This window comes from Pelodiscus sinensis, chromosome 13, assembly GCF_049634645.1.
Source record: "Pelodiscus sinensis isolate JC-2024 chromosome 13, ASM4963464v1, whole genome shotgun sequence".
Lineage (NCBI taxonomy): Eukaryota > Metazoa > Chordata > Testudines > Trionychidae > Pelodiscus > Pelodiscus sinensis.
The window spans coordinates 25,814,194-25,833,861 of record NC_134723.1 but is presented as its reverse complement, the minus strand read 5'-3'; the positions used below and the strand labels follow the sequence as shown (position 1 = coordinate 25,833,861).

At 47.4% G+C, this 19,668-nt stretch overlaps 1 protein-coding gene across 3 annotated transcripts in view; it reads left to right on the top strand.

Moving 5' to 3' along the window:
• ZDHHC15 (zDHHC palmitoyltransferase 15) overlaps positions 1-19,668 on the top strand; it is a 226,177-nt gene that overhangs the window by 171,248 nt on the left and 35,261 nt on the right. For all 3 annotated transcript variants that reach the window (XM_025178030.2, XM_075940891.1, XM_075940893.1), the window contains one exon: positions 17,119-17,145. In XM_025178030.2, the coding sequence (XP_025033815.1) occupies positions 17,119-17,145 (27 nt within the window). The remainder of the gene's footprint in view (positions 1-17,118; positions 17,146-19,668) is intronic.

Below are 19,668 nucleotides of genomic sequence, written 5' to 3'. Positions count from 1 at the left end.
TCCCCTCCTTCCCCACACCACACTCACCACGGAGGTGGGAGCTGGAGAGGCCAATAGGTCCAGATGCTGGGCCAACAATTGGCTTGGGAGAATTTGGTCTGGCTTTCTCTTTGTCACACATGTGGTGAAGCAGAGCACAGCAGGTTGAGAGAGGAGGGCGGGGCAGTCAGGCTGCCAGTCGCTCCGGCTCCCGCCATCACGCTGAGTGCAGGGGTGAGGGTGACCTCTGCTGCCACCCTGCACCAAGCAGGATCCCCCAGCTCACATTGCTCAGGGGCTTTGGGCAAGGTGATGGAGTTTGTGGGAAGGGAAGGAGCAGAAGTGAAAGTGGAGCAGACGCTTATGGTGGAGGGGGGGCTGCCCTGAGACTGGAACATCGGGGAGGGGTTTGCCCCAGACCTAACACCCCTGAGGGACAGCCTTAATACTGTGAGAATTGATAATATTGTGATGGTGGTAAAATCAGCATTAATATGAAGAGTGAGAGCAGCAGTGTTTGTATGGCACTGCATGTTTGGCGGTAAATAATTTCTGTGCTCATGTGCCCTTTAAACTCTAGCTGGGTAAGTTACACAGAAAAGAGACACATCCAGGTATAGACCACTTAGTCAGCTTCTGTGGTCGCTTGGACACATCATCTGTCACCATTAATCTTACATTGACTCAGAAACGCAGGACAGTGGTTAACAGTGACTGACTTTGGGTTTGTATTGTCCAGTGCAAGAGCAGTAGTTCACAAAGACATCATTATGGAGCAGAACCCTCATTCCGCTAGCAATACTGAGTTTTAATAGGATGATGCCCATGGGTGGTTGGTGAAGGTAGGAAGGTAGGCCCAGCCCCCACAGGAGCCAAGCCACCTCCCTACCCCCCCAACAACACAAGGAGGTGGGGCAGCATGCCCAGCACCACCATGGGGAGGAGAGGAGGACGGGTGGGCGGGCATGTGTCCATGGCTCCAGCCTCCCAAGCCTGGAGCACGGGGAGAGTGGGCGGCACACAGCTCCTTCGTTCCTAGCCCTAGAGCTCAGAGAGTTGCAGAGGGCACGCTGCTCCAGCCTCCACGGCCCTGGAGAACAGAGAGGAAGGGTAGTGGATGGCCCCAGTATCCCCAGCCTGGACCATGGCAGCAACACTCTGCTCCCAGTATGCCTACATTAGGTGTTCTGGGGGTGAAGTGTGGGCGAGGCCAGGCTGGCAATTTGGGAAAGCAATGCCTTCCCCTGCCCATGATGATTCTTCTGGTCTTGTGTTGCAACAGGTGGGTTCACAGGAGATGAAATTTAGCATGAATTTCAGGACAGTTAGGGAGATGGTTGCTATTTGCATCTTGCTATGTATACACAGCCACAGTAGCAGTAGGGAGCATATGTAAATGAGCAGGGGAGTTCATTCTTAGTACGTACTGTAGATATAGTTTTAGATCAGTGGTGAGCAACCTGTGGCCCATGGGCGACATACAGCCCATTGGAGTTTTATGTGTGGGTTTTGCGACATTTTGTTTATCACTGTCCACATGCATGGTTGTCAGATTCTGCTAGTTTCTGTCCATGTAGTTTTTTCCGTACCAGTATTACTAAAGTGAGACACACCTAAAGCAAGGGTGCATGAAATGAGGTGTGTGCTCTTTGCACATAACTTTGACTGTGAGAGCTGTGAGCTCATAAGAACATAAGTGTCCAATCAAAACACTGCCACAATTCAGTTGTCTCACCCCACAAATTCTAGGTACTCAAGCACAGTTAGCAAAACTACCCTATCGTAGGAGACCATCTTGTTGTTATTGTTGTCTTGAGGCCCACTGAATGGAGGGCCATTCATGCTGTCCTTTCACTAGTCTAGGTTGCCCATTTCTGCCTTAGTTGCAGACAGTGACTTGTTTTAATGAGCAGGGCTTGACAATCTATGTAATCTACTCGCCTGTGGTGTGTAGATTACATCCCGGAAGAGCCGGTTTCAGGCGATCTGCGCATGCGCAGAACGCTGGAGAGCGTGGCTGGCGAGCAGTGCTTGCCGCGGCTCGGCGAGCCCTGTTAATGAGAAATATATTTGTGTGTCCGACTAACATACCAATTATAGGGTGCGATTAATTCAGGGAATTTTTGTGGTGCACTGTCCCACTACCCCAGATTCATGACTGAATTCTTTTCTTAGCTAATGTTGAATGGGCATTGTTGGGTGTCGAGTTGATCTGTATCTTATCTTCTCAGATGCCATGGTGGTGGGGTTCACAAAAATAAATATGAAGTTGAGAGGGAGATGGATCTCCAATGATATTTCATGTAAATGGACCCTGAACCATATTTAAAGGAAATATTCATTTCAGTTAAATAAAGAACAGTGAATAATGCTTTGCGATGCAGACCAATTTCTTTTGTTTCTTTATCTAACCTAGGCTTTTGGTTCTGCAATGATCAGCTCATAACAATAATCAGTGCAGTCTTCAATAAATTGCTTTATTGCATTATTATCTAAGAGGCAAAAGTAATGATTAGTAAGCTTGCAGGCAAGTTAAAATAATTTAATCTCAGTGTAGTTGTATTTAACATTTCTATAGCACTTTGGGCCAGGATGTCTGGGTACAATCCATGATGGTATTTAGGTGCCTACATCTCATTTATAAGTGCCTACGTCATGTTTATCAATACCACTACAGATCTTAAAACTCCTGCTTGGTTGCCACCTAACCCAACATGTACCTAAACTTACTCAGCACTCCTGGACATGTGCATTGCAGCTTCTCCCTAGGCACCAGAGATAGATCAGTAGAGTACCCTACCAGAATATGGAATAGCCTGATGTAACGCTCCTCAATTTCTCCTATTTCTGCTCTTTAATTTAAACAATGGAATAATTAAATACAGGCAGTCCCCGGGTTACGTACAAGATAGGGACTGTAGGTTTGTTCTTAAGTTGAATCTGTATGTAAGTCGGAACTGGCGTCCAGATTCAGCCGCTGCTGAAACTGATCAGTTTCAACAGCGGCTGAATCTGGACGCCAGTTCTGACTTACATACAGATTCAACTTAAGAACCCCAGGCATCCCCAAGTCAGCTGCTGCTGAAACTGATCAGCGGCTGATTCCAGGAAGCCCGGGGCAGGGGCTTCCTGTAGTCAGCCACTGGTCAGTTTCAGCAGCGGCTGACTTGGGGACGCCTGGGGCAGAGCAGCTGGGGTGCTGCTGGGTTGGTCCAGTAGCGCCGCCGCTCCTCGGCGCTACTGGACCAACCCAGCAGCACCCAAGCTGCTCTGCCCCTGGCGTCCTGATTCAGCCACTGCTGAATCTGACCAGCAGTGGCTGAATCAGGACGCCTGGGGCAGAACAGCTGGGGTGCTGCCCGGTTGGTCCAGTAGCGCCCAGAGCGGTGCTACGGGACCAACTGGCAGTGCCCCAGCTGCTGTACCACAGGTGTCCGGAGCAAAGCCACGGAGCACGGGGGCAGCGGGACAGCCCAGACGCGCCGTGGCTGTCCTGCTGCCCTCGGGCTCCGTGGCTTTGCTCTGCTTTGCTCCCCGTCCCCCTGGTCTGCAGACCAGGGGGACGGGGAGCAAAGCGGCGGAACACGCGGGCAGCGGACAGGCCAGACACGTCTGGGCTTTCCGCTGCCCGCGTGCTCCGCGGCTTGGCTCTGCTTTGCCCCCCCCCCCGTCCCCCTGGTCTGCAGACCAGGGGGATGGGGGGGGACAAAGCAGAGCCAAGCCGCGGAGGACGCGGCCAGCTGACAGCTGTCAGCTGACCGCGCGCTCCGCGGCTTGGCTCTGCTTTGCCCCCGTCCCCCCGTCCCCCTGGTCTGCAGACCAGGGGGAGGGGGGGCAAAGCAGAGCCAAGCCGCGGAGCGCGCTACCAGCTGACAGCCCAGACGCTTCTGGGCTGTCAGCTGACCGCGTGCTCCGCGGCTTGGCTCTGCTTGGCTCTGCTTTGCCCCCTCCCTCCCCCTGGTCTGCAGACCAGGGGGTGAGGGGGGACAAAGCAGAGCCAAGCCGAGGAGCGCCCGGCCAGCTGACAGCCCAGACGCGTCTGGGCTGTCAGCTGATCGCGCGCTCCGCGGCTTGGCTCTGCTTGGGTCTGCTTTGCCCCCCCCCCTGTTCTGCAGACCAGGGGGACGGGGGGGGGGGGGGGCAAAGCAGAGCCAAGCCGCGGAGCACGCGATCAGCTGACAGCCCAGACGCGTCTGGGCTGTCAGCTGGCCAGGCGCTCCATGGCTTGGCTCTACTTTGCCCCCCCCTCCCCCGCGTCCCCCTGGTCTGCAGACCAGGTGGAGGGGGGGGGCAAAGCAGAGCCAAGCCTCAGAGCGCGTGGGCAGCGGACAGCCCTGTCCGCTGCCCACGCGTTCCGCCGCTTTGCTTCCTCTCCCTGGTCTGCTGGAGACCAGGGAGAGGAACGGCGCCGTTCGTAACTGCGGATCCGACATAAGTCGGATCCGCGTAACTCGGGGACTGCCTGTAGTAATTGGGTGAGATAAAGAATTAGATAGCCATAGCCTAGTGCCGTGGTTACCAACCCTCCGATCGCGATCGACTGGTCAATCTTGGAGGTTTGACCAGTCGATCAAAAGGCTCTGGGGGTCTCCCTTCGCTGTCCCCCATCCCCAAGATGCAGGTCACGCTGATGCCTTCAGGGACCATGGAGGCGGCACGGGCTTTCTGTGAGGTCAGGGGGGGAGTTCTGCAGCTGCCCGCCAGGTCCTGGAAGTGCGCGGGCTACTCACCCTCTTTCCCCCACCGCCCCAACAGCCAGCACGGTACCTAAAATACTGGTCCATCGCGCACTGGGGACTTTGTTCCCTAGGGTGTGTCTAGACTACATGGCTCCGTCGACGGAGTCATGTAAATTAGTTTATTCGGCATAGTCAAAGAAGCAGTGGTTTAAATAATCCCCACTTCATTAAAATAAACATGGCCGCCGCGCTTCGCCAATGATCAGCTGATGCGACACAGCGCAGCAGTCTAGACATGGATCTGTCGGCTGGGGAAGCCTTTGCTGACCGATCCTGTAAACCTCGTTGAAACAAGGCCTAGGAGGCTCTTGGAACCAGACCACATTGAGGCGAGTGGAGAAACAGGAGAAACATTTTACAGGACTATGTAGCACTTTAAAGACTAACAAGATGGTTTATTAGATGATGAGCTTTCGTGGGCCAGACCCACTTCCTCAGATCAAAGAAAATAGTCACAACCATATATACCAAAGGATACAATTAAAAAAAAGAACACATATGAAAAGGACAAATCAAATTTCAGAACAGAAGGGGGATGCGGGGGGGGTGGGGGAAAGGTAAATGTCTGTGAGTTAATGGTATTAGAGGTGGGGAAAGGTAAATGTCTGTGAGCTAATGGTATTAGAGGTGATAATTGGGGAAGCTATCTTTGTAATGGGTAAGATAACTGGGGTCTTTGTTGAGACCCACGCTTAGAGTGTTGAATTTTAGCATGAATGACAGTTCAGAGGATTCCCTTTCAAGTGCAGATTTAAAAGCCTTCTGAAGCAGGATGCAGGTAATTAAGTCGTTGAGACAGTGTCCTTTCTGGTTGACATGGCAAGAAACTGTTTTTTCTTTGTGATCCTGTCTAATATCTGTTTTGTGGGCATTGATCCTTTGGCGGAGTGTCTGAGACGTTTGTCCAATGTACAAAGCAGATGGACACTTTCGGCACTAAATTATATTTCAGGATGCGCAGGAATATGTATTCTTGATCTTATAACTTACTTGGTTAGGTCCAATAATGGTATCAGCAGAGTGAATATGTGGACAAAGCTGGTAACGGGGTTTGTTGCAAGGGAAGGTACCAGGGTTGGTATTAGTGTGGTATGTCCTGTGGTTGTTGGTAAGAATCATCTTGAGGTTAGGTAGTTGTCTATAGGAGACTATGGGTCTGTCTCCCAGAACCTCTTGGAGTTACATTGGCTTGTTTTGTGCTCAGAAAGACTTGTGTTGGTGGTGACCAGAGCAATAACAATGATAAGATCTATTTTTGTTTTTTGAAAGGGTGTTGGTGGAAAAGCTATATAAGTTTAGTAATAATTATATTTAATTCTTATGATGTCAATTCCAACTCCCATTACAGTCAACAGGAGATCTCATAGACTTTAAGGTCAGAAGGGACCATTATGATCATCTAGTCTGACCCCCTGCACAGTGCAGGCCACAGAATCTCGCCCACCCCTCTTAGAATAATCCTCTCACCTATGTCTCAGATATTGAAGCCTTCAAATACTTTGAAGACCCCAACATGCAGAGAGTCCTTCAGCTGTGATCTGTGCCCAATGCTACAGAGGAAGGCGAAAAACCTCCAGGGCCTCTGCCAATCTACCCTGGAGGAAAATTCCTTCCTGACCCCAAATATGGCGATCAGCTAAACCCTGAGCATGTGGGCAAGACTCATCAGCCAGACACCCAGAAAGTTCCCTATAGCAACTCCTATCATCCCTCCATTGACCTATTTCCAACTGATAATGAATGGTCAATTAGTTACCACGATCATGTTATTTCATCCAACCATCCCCTTATCATAGAATCATAGAACTGGAAGAGACCTCAGAAGGTCGTCAAGTCCAGCCCCCCACTCTAGGCAGGACCAATCCCATCTAAATCAACCCGGCCAGGGCTTTGTCAAGCCGAGACTTAAACACCTCTAGGGATGGAGACTCCACTACTTCCCTAGGTAACCCATTCCAATGCTTCACTACCCTCCTAGTAAAATAGTTTTTCCTAATATCCAATCTGGACCTCTCCCACCACAACTTGAGACCACTGCTCCTTGTTCTGCCATCTGTCACTACTGAGAACAGCCTCTCTCCATCCTCTTTGGAACCTCCCTTCAGGAAGTTGAAGGCTGCTATCAAGACCCCCCTCACTCTTCGCTTCTGCAGACTAAACAGACCCAAGTCCCTCAGCCTCTCCTCATAGGTCATATGCTCCAGACCCCTAATCATTTTGGTTGCCCTTCGCTGGACCCTCTCCAATGCTTCCGCATCCTTTTTGTAGTGGGGGGCCCAGAACTGGACACAATACTCAGGATGTGGCCTCACCAAAGCCGAATAAAGGGGAATAATGACATCTCCGGATCTGCTGGCAATGCTCCTCTTAATGCATCCTAATATGCCATTAGCCTTCTTGGCTACAAGGGCACACTGTTGACTCATATCTAGCTTCTCATCCACTGTAACCCCCAGGTCCTTTTCTGCAGAACTACTACTTAACTGGTTGGTCCCCAGCCTGTAACTATGCTTGGGATTCTTCCGTCCCAAGTGCAGGACTCTACACTTGTCTTTGTTGAATCTCATGAGATTTCTAGTGGCCCAATCCTCCAATTTGTCTAAGTCACTCTGGACCCTATCTCTGCCCTTAAGCGTATCTACCTCTCCCCCTAGCTTAGTGTCATCTGCAAACTTGCTGAGGGTGCAATCTATCCCCTCATCCAGGTCATTAATAAAGATATTGAACAAAACCGGTCCTAGAACCGAACCTTGGGGCACTCCACTAGAAACCGACCGCCATCCTGACATCGAACCGTTGATCACTACCCGCTGGGCCCGGCCTTCTAGCCATCTTTCTATCCATCTTACCATCCATTTATCCAATCCACATTCCCTTAACTTGCTGGCAAGAATAGCGTGGGAGACCGTATCAAAAGCCTTGCTAAAGTCAAGGTATATAACATCCACTGACTTTCCCATGTCCACTGAGCCAGTTACCTCATCATAGAAGCTAATCAGATTGGTCAAGCATGACTTGCCCTTTGTGAATCCATGCTGACTATTCCTGATCACTTCCCTCTCATCCAAGTGTCTCAAAATGGATTCCTTTAGGCTCCCTTCCATGATTTTTCCAGGAACCGAGGTAAGACTGACCGGCCTATAGTTCCCTGGATCGTCCTTCTTCCCTTTTTTGAAGATGGGCACTACATTTGCCTTTTTCCAATCATCCGGGATTTCGCCCGATCTCCACGACTTTTCAAAGATAATGGCCAAAGGCTCCTCAATGACATTTGCCAACTCCCTCAGTACCCTCGGGTGCATTAAGTCTGGACCCATGGATTTGTGTACGTTTACATGGAAGTTGGATTGGGCCCATATAACTTTTCAACCTGAGATTGTGTTGCAGCCACAAACTGGGTGAAGTGTTTCAAACAGAGTGACAGTGAGGAAAGAGAAAATTTGTTTCCTGTGGTCATGGTCAAACCATTGGTCTCTTTAAAGCCCAGGAAGAGTAGACAGGGCCTCAGTGTCTAAAATTTAATCTGAAAGACAATAAGACACCCTCCACCACCCACGCACACAATAACTGTATGAAATTTAGTTTATCTGTACTGGAAGGATGAATGGTTGAATAGTGATAGAAATGTAGCCGTGTTAGTCTGGGGTAGTTGAAGCAAAATGCAGGACAATGTAGCACTTTAAAGACTAACAAGATGGTTTATTAGATGATGAGCTTTCGTGGGTCAGACCCACTTCCTCAGATCAAATAGTGGAAGAAAATAGTCACAACCATATATACCAAAGGATACAATTAAAAAAAGTGAACACATATGAAAAGGACAAATCACATTTCAGAACAGGAGGGGGATGCAGGGGGGGAAGGAAGGAAGGTAAGTGTCTGTGAATTGATGATATTAGAGGTGGGGAGAGTGGGATGTTTGTGAGTTAATGGTATTAGAGGTGATAATTGGGGAAGCTGTCTTGGTAATGGGTAAGATAGCTTGAGTGTTTGTTCATTCCTTTTTGGAGAGTGTCGAATTTTAACATGAATGACAGTTCAGAGGATTCCCTTTCAAGTGCAGATGTAAAAGGTCTTTGTAGCAGAATGCAGGTGGTTAAGTCATTGAGAGAGTGTCCTTTCTGGTTAAAATGGCAAGAAACTGTTTTTTCTTTGTGATCTTGTCTGATATCTGTTTTGTGGGCATTAATCCTTTGGCAAACTGTCTGAGATGTTTGTCCAATGTACATAGCAGACGGACACTTTTGGCACATGATAGCATAGATTATATTTCTGGATGCGCAGGAATATGTGTTCTTGATCTTATAACTCACTTGGTTAGGTCCAATAATGGTATCAGCAGAATGAATAGCTGGCAACGGGGTTTGTTGCAAGGGAAGGTACCAGGGTTGGTATTAGTGTGGTATGTCCTGTGGTTGTTGGTAAGAATCATCTTGAAGTTAGGTGGTTGTCTGTAGGAGACTATGGGTCTGTCTCCCAGAGCCTCTTGGAGTATGGTATCCTGTTCCAGTATAGGCTGTAGTTTATTGATAATGTGTTGGACAGGTTTAAGTTGGGGGTTGTAGGTGATGACAAGTGGTGTTCTATTGTTGGTTTTCTTGGGTCTGTCTTGAAGTAGTTGGTTTCTAGGTATTCGTCTGGCTCTTTCAATTTGCTTTTTTATTTCTCCGGGTGGGTAGTTGAGGTTTATAAATGCTTTGTAGAGATCCTGAAGCTTCTGGTCTCTGTCAGTGGGATTAGAGCAGATGTGGTTGTATCGAAGGGCTTGGCTATAGACGATGGATCGTGTGGTGTGTTCTGGATGGGAGCTGGAAGCATGTAGGTAACTGTATGAGTCGGTGGGTTTTCTATAGAGAGTGGTGTCTCATTTTCCATTGTTGATTTGTACTGTGGTGTCCAGGAAGTGGATCTCTCATGTAGAATGGTCCAGGCTGAGGTTGATGGTGGGGTGTAGGTTGTTGAAATCTCTGTGGAATATCTCCAGTGTTTCTTGGCCATGCGTCCAGATCATAAAGATGTCATCGATGTACCGTAGGTTGAGAAGGGGTGAAAGGGGACGGGAGTTGAGGAAACGTTGTTCTAGGTCAGCCATAAAGATGTTAGTATACTGTGGGGCCATGCGTGTACCCATGGCTGTGCCGCTGATCTGGAGGTATAAGTTGTTCTCAAACTGGAAATAATTGTGGGTGAGAACAAAGTTACATAGGTCTGCTATCAGGTTGGCAGTAGTGTCCTCTGGGATAGTGTTTCTAATTGCTTGTAATCCGTCTTCATGTGGGATGTTGGTATATAGAGCTTCTACATCCATGAATAGATGCTCTTAGCATTTGAATCTGCTTTTCTAGAGACTGCACATATCTGAAAAAGCACTAAGTTGTCCTTTCCAAACTCTTGGAATAATAGTTTTTCTTTTTCTATTTTTTTAACAGATTCTGTCACATAGTACCACTTTGAGTCTGAAGCATTGTGGAAGTGATGTGCTCTTTTCCAGAGGGAATATCTCATGCTATTATCACTGCAGCTATTACTGCCTGATTTGGCTATGAAGCCATGCTTGAGGGGGTCTGGTTCCAGTGACTGGCTGGTGGATGCTGCCACAGCATGAGAATGATAGAGAATGAGTGTGCTGGAGGCGTAAATATTATGCCATGTCAAAGAAGAGAGAAAAGAACAAACTGTTGCAAAACCATAAGGTTAAAGCTTCCACTTCCACAAAGCAGAACCTTGGGCTTACAATGCCAGGAAGGGTCATGCTGAGGGCATCAAAATGAGCCTTCAGAAGGAGCCAGGCAGCAGTTGTGTAATGCTAGAAAGACCTTGTAATGCTGATTTTCAAAGAAAAGGGAAGAGGATATTGCAATTCAGATGTGAAGAAGTGTCTGTGCATAGACAAATAATTCATTTTGCTATAATTAGCATCAGTAAAATCCTGATTACTTAGCTGATTTCAAATAGCCTACTGTGACTCTAAAGTGCCAGACAGTAATGGCATTAACAGAAGTCATCTGCATCAACATAATCAATACATCTTCGTTCCTATTCTAATTTCTATTTTCCATGTGAACTGGTCGAAAGACCATGCACGGAGAAGTCAGTGATTTGCTGTCAGACTGGAAAGGTGTAACTATTGGGGACCTGCAGCAGTCAATCCTGGGTCAGAGACTGTTCAGTATTTTCATTAATAACTAGGATGATGGAATGGAGAGTATGATAAAAAATATTGTGGATGACCCCAAACTGGGAGGGATTGCAAGTTTTGGAAAACAGGATAGGAATGTAAAATCCCATTTAGGTAGTTAACTGGTTAAACATTATGTTTAACTGGCTAAACAGTGATGGGTGGACTGGAACATCCTCCCCCTCTTCCTGCCATGGGCTGCTTCAGTCCCTGCCAGTTAACCGTAACCAGTAGGCATCACCCAGAAAAGGTGATGCTTACAGGTAACCAGTTAATCAGTCAAATCCCTTAGATAGGATTAGAATTCAAAATTATCTTGACAAATTGGAGAAGTGGTCTGGAATCAACAAGACAAAATTTAGTAAAACCAAATGCAGAGCACTACACTTAAGAAAGAAAAATCAAATACAACTACAAAATGGAGAATAACTGGCTAGGTTGGGGTGGGCAATAATTTTTTATGAAGATTTGGTAAGCGGTAAAAAGCTGCACTTTTCAATGAAAGGAGTATGGGATGGAGGTTGGGTGCAGAAAGGAGCTCAGGGTAGGGAACTGTGGTACAGGAAGAGAGAGTGGGGTCTGAGAGGGAGTTTGGGTTAAGGAAGGGGTTGTGTGACCTGGGGCAGGGGATTGGGGTGCAAGGTCCAGGAGGGAATTTGGGTGCAGGAGAGGATTCTGGCCTGGGGGAGAGCTGTAGAAGGGGGCACAGGATCTGGAAGGGAGTTGTGACCTGAGATGGGGGAATACAGGAGATTTGAGTGGTGACCTGGGACAGGGATCTGGGATGCAAGAGGGGGTGGGGTTTCAGAAGCAGGCTGTGATTGGGAGGCACTTATCTAAGCAGATAGGGTTGCCAGGTGTCCAGTTTTCACCGGACAGTCCGGTATTTGCGGGCTTCATCTGGTAAAAAAAAAAAACAGGAAATACTGGACATGTGAAATGTCCAGTATTTCTTGTTTCCCTGGGACAGAAACCTAACGGAGACAATTTTTCCCTGCTGCAGCAGAGTCTAGCGCACGGGGGCAGGAAGGGGCAGTTGCCGGGCACCACGCTGAAGGGCGCCAGACTGGAGTGGGAGCAGAACGCACTCTGCTCTGGTCCACATGACCAGCAGAGACCTGGGAGCTCCCTCTACACCAGCTGTGGCCAACCCACGGCTCTTGCCCCCCAAAAGTGCAGCTTGCAAAGTTGCTCCTGTGTCCCCCCCAAACTGTCCCTGCCCCCCACCAGTTCCCCCCACAGCCCGAGTTTCCCTGTGCTTACTGGGTGGAGCTGCGGGGTTTTAATAATGGTGCCCAAGATGGCGGCGTCTTAAAGGGGCAGCCTCCTTTTTAAAAAAAAAATTTAAAAAATTTTCCCCTCCACAAAAAAGTTCTAGGGGACTTCCTCCTCTCCCTCCCCCCCATTCCAGCAACTTTGGTCTCTCCCTCCCTTTGTTTTTTTCTTTGACAGAATTTTTCCCCGGTGTTTTTTTTTGCGGGGGAGGAGGGTGTTCGATATTTTTTGTTAAATCATCTGGCAACCCTATAGCCAGCAGCCCAGCGTGACCCTCAGGCAGGCTCCTTGCCTGCCAGCAGCCTGTTCCATGTGGCTCTCTGCACCACATGCCAGGGGAAGGGGGTCGTGCACTGCTGCACTCCCAGTACAATCTCTCAGCTCCCATTGGTCAGTTTCTAAGAGTCCCAGCATTACCCGAGGGTTGTCACGGGGCAGGCCGCAGGCCAGAGTAAAAGGCCTGGAAGGCTAGATCCAGCCCATAGGTCCTTGCCTGTCCCAGGCTAGGTGGATGTACTGCTGATTATAGTGGATCACAGATTGAATGTGAGTCACCAACGCAGTGCCACACTTTAGATAAGATCTTGTCAAATTGTTGTTCTCCTTTGGACTCTCAAAAATTATTAAAGATTTAGAAAACCTGATTTTTGAGGGAAGGTTAAAAAATTGGCAATATTTAGTCATAAGAATAGAAGACTTAAGGGAAAACCTGAAAAAACAGTCTTTATCTATGCCAACGGCTGTTATAAAGAGGACTGCGAAGTAGGACAGGTTACACTTTCACACCCCTAATTTGCTTAGTTTTCAAGGTTTTACCCTGTCTTCTAAACTTTTATGTTGCCTGCTACTGACACAATGGCTACGTCTAGACTGCATCCCTCTGTTGACGGAAAATGAGGTTTATTTTCGACAGATCCGTGTCTAGACTGTCGGTTTTTTTGAAAAAACTATGTTTCAAAAAAAAGTGATGGCCATGTTTATGCTAATGAGGCACAGGATATTTAAATCCCTGCTTCATTAGCAATTTCGATGTGCCTAATCTACATCTCTCTGTAGACAGAGAGGTGTAGTCTAGACACCCAATGATTTGTGTAGTATCATTTTAACTTAAGCATTTAAATCGTATGACCTCAGGACAGTCAAGAGTAGTAGGCACTCCTTAATACCACAACATAGTACCAACAACTTCTCATAATTCATCAGGATCTCTCCCTGTAGAATCCTGGATTTTCCTTGGAGAAGTTTCCCTTTTAAATATTCCACCAGGTTTAGCTTGTTGGTCCAAATGAAATTACAGCCCAAAAATATATTTACTTAGAAGTGTTTGTCAAGAAGTGTTGAAACTTGAAAAAATAGAGCTGTAATTACACATGCTAAGCTGTTTCAAATAGTTTGAGCGTATGTGTAAAGTTACCTGTGTAACCTTGTATCTTCAGTTTCAGACAGAGTAACTTTATTTTTATTCAACAGTCAATTTTAGAAATATTTGCTATATGTGTAACAGAGTTCAAAATGCCCATGTTTCTGTAACAGATTTTTTTAATCTTGTTCCCTCCCCAAAAAGAGAGAGAGGAGAGGGAAATTTGGAAATGAATGAAGAGAAAGAAATATCCAGCCAAATCCCTGACCCCAAGCAAATTATTTTGGACCCCCTTTGCCCCCCAAACACACACACACTTTTCTGCAATTTCTCTTTCAACAAAATGGAGCATGTTTTGTACAATGTGCCAGACACACAGAAGGTACCTAATTAACAGCACTACATTTGGGCAAATTGCTCTAGCATCACACCATGGGAGGAGGAAGCATCCCATAAAGTCCCAAATTGAAATTATCCTGTAATCCAGGAGCAGTGGCTACTGCATGAATAATGCAGAAAGATTTTGAAATTGTAAAAAACACTTTGCAAAATTGCACTTTCCATCTGATGACAGCAAAACACCTAACTAAAACCAATGAATTTACACAAACTCCTGTGAGGCAGGCAAGTATTATTATTATTATCCCTTTTTTCAGCTGGAGAAACTTCAGGCACAGGATAATTAAGTTCCTTATCCGCTTTTTTTTTAAATCAGTGGAAAAACTCCCCTGGAGACAAAACCTTAAATGATGGATCCAATGTCATACTGGAAGTCTGTGATAGGAAGGCCATTAAGAAAACCCCTCATCTTCACATTTCTAGCAGAGAGGAGCATAGACCACTGGCTACGTTGAAGTGTGGAGATCACCCTGAAACCCCAGTACAGGAACCTCACAGTGAGGCTTCACCTGACCCTAACTCAGTGTAAGGCCTGGCCCTGACCCTCTCTGCCAGGTGTACCAGACATGACTGGGCAGGCTCAGCCCAGCATGATCCAAGTGTGGAGGGAGTTATTGTAGGGGATTCAGGTGTGGGGCAGTCTGGGTGTGGGTGACTCAATGGGAGATCTGGATGCACAGGTGCTCATTGGGTTCTGGAGTAGGGGCAATGGAACTCCGGTTGACCTCAAGGGAAGGTGGGGGTTGGTGTGGGATCCAGGTGCTGAGGAAATGGGACTTCATAGGGTCCAGATGCAACTTGCTGCAGCTCATTGGGCTGGAGATGTGAGGAGCTGGTTGGATGAGTCCAGGTTTAGAGGAGCGGGGCTTGTCGGGGTGAAGGTTAGATGGGTCTGCTTTAACAGGGGAGCCCCAGCTGCTTCTGAGGGGACACTGCATGCCAGAATCCTGTCCCTCTCCCACCAATTCCTCATCCTCTTTTCTTCTCCAACCCCTCCTCATACCCCTCACTCCCCATTCCTTCCCCCCACCTTCTTACCCCCATTCTCTCATTCCCACCCCCACCCCACTCCACTGCAGGGCATAGAAAACAGGAACCCTGTGGAGAGAGGACAAGGGGAGGGGATTGGGCAGCTATCTCTGCAGGGCTCATTGGGCTAGGCAACCCCTCACCATCACTCCACACACTAGCAAGGGGGAGAGGGACTGTGGGGAGTGCGTGTGGGGAGAGGGCAAGGGGAAAAGAGCCCCCAGCAGCAGGCTCAGTTAGCAACTAGGCTGGGAAAGTGAAACCAAACCTACCACCACTGCACACACTAGCTGGCGGGGGGAGGAGCCAACTGAGTAGAGAGAGAGCAAAGGAGGAGAAGGGGGGCAGCAAGGAGGAAGCCCACTTTTCCCATGCTGGGCCAAGGTGCAAGGAAAGGGGACTGGATCGGTTATGGGGCTGCGCAGGAGAACAAACCAGCAGAGCAGGGCTAGCTATCCTGGAGCTAGTGAGATGAATGGAAGTGCATGCTGCAAAACAGCTGTGACCACAGCTTCACATGTAATTGATCAGCCCCACCCAGTCAGTCAGCTCCATTCAGGGAGCCCTGAGCCTCTGACTGAGTGGAGCTGATTAAGCTATGCTGCCATGCAGCTTAGAGCAGGCATGTCAAACTGGTGTTTGGCAGGTCGCATGCAGCCCGATCGAAATTTTTTTGTGGCCCACCATTACATTTTTATAAAAGAATAAAGTGCAGCCCACTGGTTAGTCAGAGCACGTGGCTGAGTGCAGATCACAGCTGGCTGGGCCGCTCTGTCTCACAGCAACTGCTCACGGCCGGGGCTGCTCTGCGCATGGCACCCAGCATGTGCTCACGGCCAGGTGGGCCGCTCTGTGCATGGCACCCAGCACACACACACAGCTGACCGCTGTGCTCACGCCGCCCCAATACGCCTGACAAAGAAATGTGTGGCAGCAGCAACGGCGACTCTGCAACCCACATATTAGATCGGGGGGAGCCTGGGAGTGCCTGACTGTGGGGGAGGGGAGAGGCATTAGATTGGGGGTGCCTGGCTTTGGGGGAGCAGAGGGCAATTGTGTTAGATTGGGAGTATGGGAGTGCCTGGCTCTGGGGGAGAGGTGGGTTTTTTGATTAATATTTTGGTTTTTATTTATTTATTCCCAAATAAAATCACGAAATGTATATATATCAATAAATATATGTTAATTTTTTGCAATTGAACGAATAATTATGTTTTATAAAATCTCAAACTTAAAAAGTATCTGAAATTTTCACAGAAGCCTGTTCTATTTGATTAACCACTGTCTATACTTATTTTTATTTCAACAAAACAAGTTATGTAGCATATAACAAATTTTAAAAGTACCTTAAATTTATATTTAAATTAAAAATTATTTTATATGAGCAAATAACAATTTTACACATCAAATTATTGCATTATATTAAAACAAGACCTGAAAAAATATTATAAAATATACCTAAAACATAATCTATAATAATAAATAACTACAGCTTTCTGATGAAATACATTGTCTTTGGTGGCCCTGAAAGCTATCAGTTTTCGTTTATGCGACCCTCAGTACACTTTGAGTTTTACATGCCTGGCTTAGAGGGAACACTGCTTGTGACTGTAATTGGAGCCTTGTGTCTATGCCATGCAGTGTCCAGGGGGAGGGGCTTCTGAGGTGGCGCCTTGCTTCTCTGCCTTCCCAGCCACCCTTGATCCTCCTGAACCACTCTAGCCATTCCACAGCGCCCTCATTGGCAGTTGGTGGTGGGGCCAGCACAGCTCAGCTTTGGGTGTCTGTGCCTTGTTTTGCCTGACAGACCAGATGCCCATGATGATGTTATTTGGACAGGCTATTAGAGGAGTCTTGATTATCTTGCAGGCATCAATACTATTGGGACTCTTGAGAAAAATTATATTTTGTAGGAATGGAAAATACCCATGTAACTAAGATGATTGAACATTTTATTATGGAGACCATTGAAGTGGATAAATGAAAAGAGATGCTTTCCCAGATGTAGCGTTATGTGTGATTGTGGTTTAACAATCAAAATTGGAAATAATTTCTTTCTGGTCTTCTAGCCTATTAAAATTCTTTTTCTTTTGATTTTGTTTCAGAAAAGATTATATATTGCTTGATTATAGATTGCTTGTCTTTTTTTTCTTTTTCAGTGACTCTAACCAACCCTGTGGAACAAGGTAGGTGAATCTTATTAAATATCTTGGCATATGGTTCACAGTTTCAAAAGTAAATGGATATCGATTTTTTTAAAAAGCAGTTGAAAATCATTTCTATATATTTATATACAAAAAAGCTCTCAATGGAAGATATAGAAAGGGGATTTGCACTGAATCTCCAAATAGTAGGATCTTTCAGTTCAGTGACTAGAAAATTTGAATGCAAACATTTCTACACTCCAGCAAACTACAACTAATAACTTCTTGTAGAATTCCATTAAACTATCATACTCTTTCAATATTTCCTTCCCCTGATTGTAGATTACTAGGATATATACAGAATGTATCAAGAAAAGTATTCTAACCTCTCTGTCTGCTAGTGAAAGGTGGAAGTGGAAGTGGAAATTTTGTTTATTCCCTGAATAAGTACAACATGGACAACAGGGCATGCTCCCAAAGCACCTTTGCACACATTATCCTACTTTTTTTTGTAAAAATACTATCTCTAAACAGTAATTCAGTCTCTTTGGCCCCAATTAATTTTCTTCATTACTGTCTTGAGGCATCCAGTTAATACCACTTTTAATGGTTTTTTAAAATAGACACACCTCAACCAAGACCACTAAACTCATTTTCCATAGGTCATCAGGCAGCCATTGAATGATAATGACTTTCATACTTTCAGTCTCTAAATAAATTATAACTTGTGGCCTAGGTTTGAAAGGTTTTATGTCCCTGTGACGGCGCGTTGGGGGTTCCCCGTCTCCTGCACCCCGAAATGGCACAAACAGACTGCACCAGCCAGTGGAATTGAGGGTGGTTTATTGCTCCTCCAGCACAGTGCAGCACAGATGTAATCTGGTTACAGGAACTGGGGCTAAGAGGCCTCAGTGCCCCCCCCCCTTGAGATAGGGGAGTCCCAGCCCCCTCCCCAGCTCCTTATTCCCTGCCTTCCAGATAGGAACTAACAAACCCTCCCCAAGCCCTGCCCCCCAGCCAGGGCAGCATTCCACCTTCCTTTGTTCCTCTTCATGGGGGGTGTCTGGCCACTGGTTCAACAAGTTTGGCATTACCTCTGCCTAGTGAGGCTTTCCCTGCTGGGTCTTGCTCCAGACAGCAGGGGTCACCACAGCCCAGCAAGTACCCCCACTACGTCACAGTCCCATTGCTAGTTCACCATTGCTCTCTTCTTGTTGGCATGCATGTTCTTCAAATTCTTTCAGTAAGATCTGATGACGTGGGTTTTACCCATGAAAGCTCATGAACTTATATATTTTTGTTAGTCTGTAAGGCAGGTCACGGCAAAATATGGCCCACAGGCCAGAATCAACCCACCAAGCCACTGGATCCGGCCCCGTAACGCAGTGGGGAGCCTCAGTCAAGCTTCCTACCTGCCCCCTCATATGCTTCTGAAAAAAGCAGTTGCTGCGGGGCTGAGAACTCACTGGTCAGTTTCTGGCCAATGGGAACTGCCTGTTGTCAACAGGCAGTTTGAAAAGCACCTTCCCCTCAGGCTCATAGCTCTTCAAAGACTACATGACCCCTGCCTGAGAAGGCTGCTGGCTGGGAATCAAGCAGGTAAGTCTCCTGGCCAGAGCCTCTGCTCCCCACCTCCCATAACCCAAACCCTCTGCCCCCCTCCTGAACCCATATCCCCTACCAGATCCTGCACCCCAGTTCCCTGCTCCAGGTCACAACCCCCTCCTGTCCTAGGTCACAACCCAAGCCCTCTGCCTCTCTCCTGCACCCCAATCTCCTGCCCCAGGTCACAACCGCTTCCTTCACCCAAACTGCCTCCCAGCCCCCATACCCACTCCTGTACCCCAATCCCATATCGCAAACTCCCTTTTGCATCCAACCTCCATCCCAGACCCTAGAACTCCTCCATTAATATTATAGAAGAGTGTGGCTCTCGACCACTTTCCAAATTCTTGGAGTGGAGCCCCCCCACCCATCAAAAATTATTGCCTACCCCTGCTCTAAGGTGCCACAGGACTACTCGTTGTTTTTGCAGACTAACATGGCTACCCCTCTGAGACTTTTTTTTCAGTACCATGAAAGTTTATTCTCATGGAAGCAGAACTGTAAGGTCACTGAATAAATCAGGCAGGAGGAGCAGGCAGGAGTAAACAGAGCTACCATTGGCATGTACCATCAATGGGTTAAATTCCAGCCCCATGAAATGGAGTCAATGGGAGTTTTGCCATTTGGCTCTTTGAGCCAGATTCTCTGTATTGTTCCACCTCTTTTGTGCTACTTTAATAGAGACAGTCTGGCACTGTCTCTCTGCTGGAGATGTCCACAGCATAGAGAGTTCCCAGCAGGTGTATATACATACATACATACAATGGGATGTACATAGCACCCACACAGCTCATCCCAGGGGTGGGGAATGATAGCAGCTTTGGTGAGCCTCATCTGGCAGACTGGTCCATGAGAACCCACATCAGCCAACACACACAAGCTGCCAAGGCAGAGAACTGGGGAGCTGTAACTCACTCCTTAATAGCCCCCTCTTTCAGTACTGCACCAACTAAATTATCT